This window comes from Dryobates pubescens, chromosome 1 (genome assembly GCF_014839835.1).
Source record: "Dryobates pubescens isolate bDryPub1 chromosome 1, bDryPub1.pri, whole genome shotgun sequence".
Taxonomy (NCBI): Eukaryota; Metazoa; Chordata; class Aves; order Piciformes; family Picidae; genus Dryobates; species Dryobates pubescens.
The window spans coordinates 209,158-219,369 of NC_071612.1; the positions used below are offsets into that span (position 1 = coordinate 209,158).

At 47.5% G+C, this 10,212-nt stretch overlaps 1 protein-coding gene across 1 annotated transcript; it reads left to right on the plus strand.

Annotated features, from left to right (window-relative positions):
• The first annotated feature begins 7,918 nt into the window (after nucleotides 1-7,918).
• On the plus strand, nucleotides 7,919-9,534 carry MRPS25 (mitochondrial ribosomal protein S25). The gene is made up of 4 exons (XM_009904053.2): nucleotides 7,919-8,093; nucleotides 8,185-8,291; nucleotides 8,608-8,695; nucleotides 8,917-9,534. Exons 1-4 carry the CDS (start codon nucleotides 7,960-7,962, stop codon nucleotides 9,107-9,109), a joined length of 522 nt encoding a protein of 173 aa, XP_009902355.2. The 5' UTR covers nucleotides 7,919-7,959; the 3' UTR covers nucleotides 9,110-9,534.
• The last annotated feature ends 678 nt before the right edge of the window (nucleotides 9,535-10,212 follow it).

Consider the following 10,212-nt stretch of genomic DNA (forward strand, 5'->3'; position numbering starts at 1 on the left):
CTATAGATTACTGAACATACTTTTCACATGCTTTGTATTTAGAAATTATCAGTGGTTAAAAGTAGAGTTTTATAATATCAAAAAATGAGTAATAAAATTACTTTTAAAGTAAAAAGAACAGTATGTATATATTTAAAAATATCCTTGGAATTACTATCTAATAAATGCCAGGGTATAATACTAGCACTTTGTAAGCATTTGCTGTCACACCAACAACGTCATCAACATCCTGCTTATAAGTATGGAGAGCTAAAGTAATGGCATATGTCCTTAGTCCAGATGCTGGTGACCTCTGTCCAAGTGTAGAGTGCTACAGGAGACGATCATTCTATAAAAAGTCACCTGCTCTTATGTTAGACATGAAATAGGAATGTGGGCTCATCCCTCAGATACCCACATCATCTGAAGCTGTGCTCTGCTGTAGCTCACAGCACCACGCAGTCACAGAGGCTGGGACGTGCTACAGGAACTACCCAGACTAGGAGGAAAATGTGACGAGGAAATGTTGGGGTTCCTTAAGGCTTTTGCTCTGACCAACACAGTCATGGCAAATATTATTCCAATAGGAAGTCTTTTGATTGTGGAGAAAATCAGTCATTAACTGGAAGAACAGTAATTCTCAAGTAGAGCTGTGCCATGCTCTTTGTGTTTGCAAATACCCCTGAACACTCTTATCATGAAGCCAAAGGTATGCTTTAAAACCTGCGATGTATGGAGCCTTTGGCTGTCAGCAAGAGAGAATTACAAAGCTCTGTTACCTTATTTCTCCCCTCTCTCCCTCCCCTGGCTGAGCACTCCCAGTTTTGCAGTGCTCTCCACACTCCTGTGACTCAGTTTGAAACTGAGATGTAGTTGGGATTTACACTGTCACGCACGATTGCAGTTAATGACTGATACACCATGGAGTTAGAAAATTAACTCCTTTTTACTTGTCTAGAGTGATAAGCCATCAACATGTTTGCCAGTATTAGCTGCTAGCATTGCTTTCATTTTAGTAAAACTTACTGACATTAAAAATGTTAAATAATCCAAGTTTTTTAAAAAGTTGTGGCAATGAATACCTTCAGCTGATCCTGGTTGATGCTGAGGCATCAGTGTTGTCATTATCGGTACGGGAGAGGCATTCTCCACTTGGGCATTCTTACGCGAGGGAAAAAAATGGAGCGATAAATTCAGCACTTTTGGTTTTCTCCCATTACTGACATTTATTTATAAACCCCAACCAGCTTGGCCTTGGTGTCTCTTAAGGGTCTGAATCATAGCCACAAGAACTTGAGGCCACTCTAACAAAGAAAATGTAGAGCACTCTGCACAGCAGAGCTGCAGACGCCAGCAAGTTTTAACCTCTCTCTGCAGAAAATGCTCCCCTGCTGATGTAGTTCTTGGCATTCCTGAGGGTTTGCTCCATCCCCACCAGTGCCTGTCAGATGGTAATGGCTTCATCTGCTCAGCTTTACTTCTAAATTACCTTCACTTTGGTTTTGCCTTGGCAAATGCAAACTTTTGCTTATGAATATGCAACAGGAGAGGGCCTTTTAGTAACTATCACCAGAAAGCTATTTCTGGGTTTTAAGTATGGCAGTAGCTTGTTCCCATAAAGGCCAAATCTCAGTGCTCAGCTGGAATTCACACAGATAGGAGTCAGAGGATCCCAGTCTGGACGTGGTGCCAAGACAAGCGACATCTCTATGCAGCTTGGCTTGGTGCCTACCTCCACTCTGGCTAGAATTGTCAAGGTCCTGTTTCTGCTGCTTTTGACATGGAAACATTTGACCTTAGTAGAAATACAGTGATAAACTGTCTGAAAAGATCTTTCAGAACTTGAGCATCTGTGGATCTTGGCAATAATTGGGTCAGACCTTAGGATTCTGTGCTGACTGCAGCTGGCATGCAGGGAGTGGTAATGAGGTAATGAGTGCCATGGGTTAGTTGTTTAGGTGGGTTGGATTGGTTGAGGGGTTGGACACGATGATCTTGAAGGTCTCTTCCAACCCGGTCTGGTCTGGTCTATTCTATTCTATTCTATTCTATTCTATTCTATTCTATTCTATTCTATTCTATTCTATTCTATTCTATTCTATTCTATTCTATTCTATTCTAGTGATGTCCATGCTCCATCTGCTTCATTTGTTCTGCAGTTCTTTTGAGGAGGAACTGGATTTGAATTCTGTAGATAAAAGAGCAATGATCAATAACTGTTGGAGCATTTTGGGTTAGCTTTTAAATGGTTTTATTGCATTGGTGAGAAGGGCAGGAAGGTGCACTGCTCCTTTTCCCATTAATTTACTTCCACTGGACTAAAGAGACGGACCTGAGACCGTGTGCAAATGGCATCTCTCTCTGCCTGTTTGCATTGCTTGTAGCTGGGGGAGAGAGCTTTTGGTGCCAGTGGAGTTACTCTGGCAGCAGGTTGGTAGAATAACATCCCAGGAGGGATCGATCCTTCAAGGAAATCTTATAAACCTTTACTTTTGCTGCCTTAAAATGTTAGATTATTAAGGAGGTGTCATCTTCTTAAGCAGGGAGCTACTGTTGCTCACCACTGATGACATGCTATCATTTACCAAGTCTCTTTTTACCATCATGTGAAGCATTTGGCCCTCAGGGCAGCAATTGAAGCCTCCAGCATTTCTATGCTGAATGCAGCTGGCTCTGCATCACCATTGCAGCTCCCCTTGGCAAGGGGCACATTCTCAGGGGTGGCAGAGAAAACAAGTCAGAGCTGGCACTTCCAGGAGAAAGCAGCTTCCTGCTTCTTCTTTGGCAGAGACTGAAACTGTTTTTATTGCTGTGTACAGGGCACAGGATTCCCAAAGTATTTCATCCAAGATGCTGAAGATGTCACTACACTTTCCTGCCCATTAAGATGAAGAGGGTAGTTAGGATTCTTCCCTGATTACCTCCTGTTTAATTAGGGATCATTTTAAGAAGCACATGAGTAGCAAAGGGAGGAGGACACAGCTTAGCCAGGAAAAGGGAACTGGACATCATCAGGCTGAGAATACTGCCAAAGGAGCAGTGATCAAAGCAGCTTTCTGCACCAACAGCACCAGTCAGGGACCCTGCATGAACTGAGTGGTGGGGGCAGCAGAACTGGCATGTCAAGCAGGCATACCGAGGTGCACCAGCAAACACCTACAACATAACATCACCCTGAAAAGAAAAACATGTTCTTCTATCTGAAATCACTCTCCTCCAGTTCCTTTTTAGAGGGCAAAAGCAGGGTGGTTCTTTTTCATCTACTCTTGCTTGGAAGAGAAAAAGCAGAAGCACCAAGAAAACAACAAGTAGGCTCTCATCTGCACCAGTTGTTTGCCACACAACCACACAACAGCTGCTGTGGTGGTTTGCTCGTGGGCCTGCTGTGAGAGCAGCACAGAGCATCTGCAGACCCAGGGCCCCCACATATCCCAGGAGAATCAGCAAAATGGAGGCCATGTTCACCCTGCAGAGCAGAGTCAGGGGCAGAGGAGAGACAAACTGTCAGCATCTACTGGATCCTGAATGGCAGAAAAACAGTTTAAAAAACAGCTTTATGTGAGGAATTAGCACGGGAGCGTGGCAAAGGGTAGAAAACAAAAGCACTTAACCTTCTGCACCTTTTCAGTCTGAAGTTGCTGAGTCATTTTCACAGGCTGGTGTTTGGATGAAAAATGCCATAACCTCTCATTAGATAATGACACAACTCTGCTTCTGCTGCAGCATGATAAGGGAAATTATTGGGGGGGGAACCCCAAAACATTATTTATACTTGCAAGCTAAAGCAGAATTCCTTGTAAAGGAGAAATGCTGCAAGTCTGAATATGTTGGACTTGGAAAAGGTCAAGGCCCAGAACCACCTTTTCACTGAGCCTGCCACAACCTTTCACCATTCCCACAGACTTTTCATTCTCTTGGTTACATCAATTATTAGAAAATGGCTTCTTACTGTTAAAGTCATGCCTGTCTGCCTTCCTCTTAAAGGGTTTGATAGATTTCTACACCTTTATTTTTGTGCCTCCCACCATGGTGTATTTCTGCATGTCCAAGTCAAACTCACTGGAGCAGCTGCTGTCTGTCCACAGCTGTGCGTGTCTGAGTGTGCTGATCCCTGTACAGTGTACAGAGGGTGCAGTGATGTATATATGTACAGATGTGTTAAGCTTTCCATTCATTTGCTAATCCAGAGCTTTCTGGTTTTCATTTCTTAGCGCAAACTAAGCCTTGCTTAAGCAGGTGAACTCTTGTGAACTTCAGAGCTTTGCACCTTTCCATAAACCCAGCCTGAATTTAGTCCCTCCTGTTTAGAACTGACAAATAGAGTCCACGAATGTTCTGGCTTTTACCTTTTCTCATTTGACATGTAAAGGTCTAGCAGTGAGAGTTAAGTGAGCATTCAGTGTCTCAAAGGAAAGACAACTTCTTACTCCTAGGGAATACACAAGCATTTACATTATCAAAACAGAAGTAGTCCTTGTTCCTTTTCCCTTCCAACGAGCTCTGTTCCAGAGGAAGCCTTCTGCAAAAGCAATTCCCTTAACCTTGGAGTTTAAAAAAGCATTTCCCAGACAGCAGAGTGGTTCAGCAGCTCTAGTTTGGTGAAACTGAATTTTCTGGGCATCTTTTTTTTCCACCTTCTGTACTCCATGTGGCAAAGACTTGTGTGTGTTTAAGCAGATGAGCAGCACCAATTATGATGCCAGCTTCTTCTGTGCTTGAATAGCACATGAGTTGCTTCCAGTCAGGCCTGCTGCCTGTGGTCTGTGCTGTGGACAATGCTGAGAACGTTCTGTCTTCAGTAACCTTTTGGAAGCTTTTCTGTAAGATGTAGGGAAAAAATGCAAAACGTCCATTTTACCATTTCAAGCCTTATTTGTGAGCTTTTCAGCACAAAAATTATTTAAATGAATGGCAGAAATTTCTGTGACAGATGGTCCTTCCTCGGTGTCTTGACAATCAGTCTGCCTGAACTATGTTTGCTTTCTTCCTTGAAGGCTGAATGGAAACCTGAATGTTAAGGTCATTGTCCTGCAGGGAGACTTGCCAGACTGGGAGGTCGGTCAGCTGGGGCCCTAGTCAGGATTGAACCTGTTTAAAAATCAAATGGTAACTTAGAAAAGGAGCATGTTTAAAATCATGGACTTGTTTTATCCTTTCTGTTGTTTGTTTGCATCCTGAAAGACAAAATGCACTCCAGTGTCAGTGGCAATCAGGGCTCAGCTGTCTGTGCAAACTGGGGGATGTTTTGTGTGTGTGAGCACAGAGAGCAGCAGTCAGAGGCACTCCTCTGGCCAGGTGCCTGACAGCCCTGAACAGCTGTACAGCACCTGATGAAGTGAGCCAGATGAGGCCAGGGCAGCGCAGGTCTGGGCTGAAGTAGGGCTGGGCTGATGATCATGGGCTGAAGTAGGGCTGACCCAGCTTCAGAGCAGGGCATGCTCAGGAAGGAGCAGGTCTGTTCCTTACAGGGCAGGTCTGTGCCACTTCTCATACATGATATTGGCTTTGAGTGTGGGAATGCTTCCACAGCCTGTAGCACAGAGCACCTTGAAAGCCAGAGTCAAACAGCCACAGAACCAAAAAGCTGCACCTTGTGCCTGTCAGACCTCTGGTGTGCCAGACAGGTACAGGGCTCCACAGAGCTCACTTGGGATAAAAGGAACCATCTGCTTTGAATTCCTTGGGATATTTTCTGGAAGCCTCTGTTCATTATAGCTTAGAGAACTGTTGGTTATGTTACTGTATTTTAATTTCCATGTAAAAGATTTGCAGAAGTTACTTTCTCACATCATCTTTTGTGAAATCAACATTGTTCTGTGTGATGGCATCTAAACATAACAGCATGTTCTTTTTAACCTCAATTTTATATCTAATCAATGTCTTCAGTCATGAAGAGGAATTTGCATTGTCGTGTTTGTATATAGAGTATTGCAGTGCATGGTTTAGCTTATGCATTTTATTAAATGCTGTTGAAATGTGGCATTCTATTGTGGCTTAATACTGCTGTTTATACCATTAAAGTGAGTTACAGCTGGAACTGCCCTCTTGAGTGCCGAGTTCACCTCATTTGAACAGGTTCAAGCCAAATCCATCCTTTCCTACTGCGGGGATGAAGAGTAGTTTCCTTTCGGTACAGTGATTGATTTCACAGAAGGGACCTCTGGAGATCATCCAGTCCACCCCCTCTGCCAGAGCAGGATCACCCAGGGCAGGGCACACAGGAATACATCCAGGTGGGTTTGGAAAGTCTCCAAAGGAGACTCCACAACCTCTCTGGGCAGCCTGCTCCAGGCCTCCAGCACCCTCACAGTAAAAAAGTTTTCCCTTCTGTTCCTGTGGCACCTCCTCTGCTCCAGCTTGCCCCCAGTGCCCCTTGTGCTGTCCTTGGCCATCCCTGAGTAGAGCCTGGCTCTTGCCCTTTCACATCTTTATCACCAGCCATAAGGGTGTTCTGCTTCAAGCTCCAAGCCCCAGCTCCCTCAACTTGGCCCCACAGGAGATGTTCCACTGCATGCAGCAGCTCTGTGGCGCTGTGCTGGACTCTCTCAAGCAGTCCCCTGAGATCCTTCTTGAATGGAGTGACCTAGAACTGGACACAACATTCCAGATGTGGCCTCACCAGGGCAGAGCAGAGGGGCAGGAAAACCTCTCTGACTGCAGCCCTTCTAATACACCCCAGGATGCCCTTGGTTGTCTTGGCCACAGGGGCGCATTGCTGGCTCCCAGGCATCCCGCTGTCCACAGGATCCCTAGGTCCCTTTCCCCTCCAGATCAGTCCCCAACCTGTACTAGCCCCTGGGGTTGTTCTTTCCCAGACGCCAGACTCCACCCTTGGCCTTGTTCGATTTCATTCAACTTCCTGCCAAGATCTCTAGCCTGTCCAAGTCACACGGGATGGCAGCACAGCCTGAGGGGGTGTCAGCCACTGCTCCCAGTTTGGTGTCATCAGTGAACTGGCTGGCAGTGCCCTCAGCCAGGTCACTGTAATCACTTCTTAAGTTTCAGTTGTCAGATCCAGGTGTCTAACAAAAACCCAAAACAATCACCACACATGGCAAAGAGAAAAGGTTCTTTCTGTGGAGAAGCTTGGTGTGAAGGAGGAGCTCTGGCTGTCTGTGAAACTGTCCACACAAGTGAGCAGCCCATTTATCACCCTGTCTGCAGAGCATCGAGAGAAGAAACTCAGACCTCTGGAGACTTACTACTCCAGCAGGTCTGCGTGGGTGTTAGTAGCCAGGTCAGTATTTCATAGGGAGGTTTCAGAACATTTCTAAATCCTGTAGCATGAACTCACATCGAGTCGGGCGAATTTTCTTACGCTATCTATCGCTTTTATTTTCTGCTTGGCCAAGCTGTCTAGCGTGTTAGAGAAATGCATGTTCCTACATGCAACGCCAGAGCAACGGAACTGCCTTTTGTATTTCTTTAGGTCCTTAAAAGAAAATGATAGTGAGAAAAAGTAGAACACACAAAACACAATGCATGGCTGCACGGCAGCTGCCTTCTGCATACACGTTTGTAATGGCTGCAAAGCTGCTGCTCCTCTGCCGAATGTACTCACACGGCAGCTCCTCAGCCCAACCGCAGAACAAGGCGAAGTCCCCCGGCTGTGCGCTGCTACTTTGGCCCTAACAAACCCCCGGAAAGCAGCCGGAAGCGGCTGGGGACCCGGCGGGACAACATCGCCCGCAGCTTAAGCAGCACCTTCACCCCCAGGTACAGCCCCCGCAGACCTCAGCCCAGCGCGGCGCGGAGCCCGCGGCGAACCAAAATGCGGGGGCGGGGCGGGGCGGCTCTGGGCCCCGCCCCCGTTTCCGGGCGGGGCGGGGCGGCTCTGGGCGCCATTTCCGGGCGGGGCGGGGCGGCTCTGGGCGCCATTTCCGGGAGGGGCGGGGCGGCTCTGGGCGCCATTTCCGGGCGGGGCGGGGCGGCTCTGGGCGCCATTTCCGGGCGGGGCGGCGCCGGGCCCAGGCCGCCGCCATGCCGATGAAAGGCAGGTTCCCCATCCGGCGGACGCTGCAGTACCTCAGCCAGGGCGACGTCATCTTCAAGAGCTCGGTGAAGGTGATGACCGTTAACTACAACTCGGCAGGAGAGCTGAGCGAGGGCGCCAGGTGAGCGCGGGGAGTGCGGGGCGCGGCTCGGCCGCGGGGGCTGCGCCTCCCGAGACGTCTTGGTTTGCGGTTGTGTTTATCTCCTTTCCAGGAAGTTTGTGTTCTTCAACATCCCTCAGATCCAGTACAAGAACCCCTGGGTGCAGATCATGCTGTTCAAGAACATGACTCCGTCGCCCTTCCTCCGCTTCTACCTGGGTAGGTGTCCCGACCCCTGCTCCTCCTTGCCCTAGTGGGGCCCCACAAGAAGTCTCGGGCCGGCCGCGGCTTTCCCGCCAGAAGCCTGGCCCCGGCCCCTAGGCCTGCGCCGCGGGAAGGAGGGCACCGCTTTGGGAAGTGGCCCCGTGCTCACCGCCCGAGCTTCTGCCCGCTGCCCTCCAGGTGCAGGGGCTGCTTGCTTTCCCTGCAGCAGGGCTCTGTCAGCTGTGTCTTCAGCGCACGCTTTACACTGCTGTGAGGCAGCACATGGCAGGAACGCTGCCGTTTGTCCGATCTTACAAATCTTTCTTGACAGACAATGGAGAACAAGTTTTGGTTGACGTGGAAGATAAAACCAACAGAGAGATAACAGAGCACATTAAAAAAATCCTGGGGAAAAGCAAGTAAGTAACACTATTGAGCTATATGGAGCCTGACATACAGCAGAACACAACCCCTGCCACCTTCTGTCAGGAGTGCAGAAGGAAACGTCACTTTTACCAGATAAAACTGAGCTGTTTCAGATGGACAAGTAAAACTGTCAGTCTGTCTCTGGCAAATTGTGAAGGGAGTGGGGATGTTGCCTCTCAGGCTTCTGGTAGTAACAAACCGTTCTCTCTCTTAGAGAAACACTTGAAAAAGAGGAAAGAGAAAGGAGGAAACTATCACATCCAGCAACTTTTGGGCCCAAGAAGTACCATCTGCGAGAATGCATCTGTGAAGTTGAAGGCCAAGTTCCCTGCCCTGCTGTTGTGCCACTACCCAAAGAGATGAGGGGAAAATACAAAGCTGCTGTGAAAGACGAAGCATCAGCCTGACCGCTCACGTCAGACACTTGGCTTTGCTCAGACCGCAATGATCAAGGTGCTTCAGGGGCAGGCAAGAGCTAACAGCTCCTGGAAATAGAGTCAAGCAAATTGGTGTCACACATATAACTCTTAAGTCTTCTTTCAGCTACAACCAGAATAGTCAAAGTGAAAAATAAATAAGTTAAAACCTCAGCTTTTTTTTGGTGCCAGTTTTACAAAGCATTACAGGCAACACTGCGTGAAAGGAAGCCAGAACAACTAGAGCCCTATTTCCTACTCCTGCCTGCACATGCAAGGTTGAGGTGAAAACAAGATGCTGTTTGCTGTGGGATTCACAACAGGCTGAAAAGTCCAAAGCACAGAATTCCACAATGTATACAATGCAGTACAGAGGTGTTTCTCCTGTCTCATGCTAACTGCAGCCAGCCAAGTGGTAACTCTAGGCTCAAACCACATGCTGAATTTAATTGATGTCCTTACCAGTCAAACAAAAGTCTCTTTTGCAACTCCTGCAGGTGATAGTGTAGCTCTGAGAAGCACTGGTCAAGAAAGTCAGCAGTAAAGCAGAACATGCAAGTTGTTGGTGTTCATAAGGTAAGCTTTACCATTACCTTTGTTGTCCTTCACACAGTGTAAAGCCTCTCAAGTCCCCTACATTGCACATTCCCTTAAGCCAGGCTTAGGTATCAAACCCCTGCTGAACTCCATGTCAGCACCTGAGCCAGCAGGCAAGGACAAGATTCCACACCAGGAGTCGAGAATGCCAGGGGTGAGCACAGCACAAAATAAAGATGCTGGTTTATTTCATCTGTTTACAAAGGTTCCACACAGAGCCCTGCATGCAGCCTTAACAAAAGTCAGTGCTGGTCACTGAGCTTTGTGGGCACCAAGGCCTCCTGAGCCCCACAGCACCGAGGTACCAGCATAAGGTCTTCATTTGGAGGTGACTTTAGTAGGTGTCTGTATCACGTGGAACACTGACAAAGCTCATGAGGTATGCCTGTAAGAATACATCACTGCATGTACAATAAGGGTGCTTGAATTCTTAGTGTATTAGACTGAAAACAGGAACAGGGCAGGGTCATTGCAACAGGAGAAGGAACACTTTGAAA

Excerpts from the sequence above, each read along its gene's own strand:
- MRPS25 (XM_009904053.2), top strand. The coding sequence starts at position 7,960 with ATGCCGATGAAAGGCAGGTTCCCCATCCGGCGGACGCTGCAGTACCTC. Across the intron at positions 8,094-8,184 it reads GAGCTGAGCGAGGGCGCCAG|GAAGTTTGTGTTCTTCAACA; the intron begins GTGAGCGCGGGG and ends TCTCCTTTCCAG. Across the intron at positions 8,696-8,916 it reads AAAATCCTGGGGAAAAGCAA|AGAAACACTTGAAAAAGAGG; the intron begins GTAAGTAACACT and ends TCTCTCTCTTAG.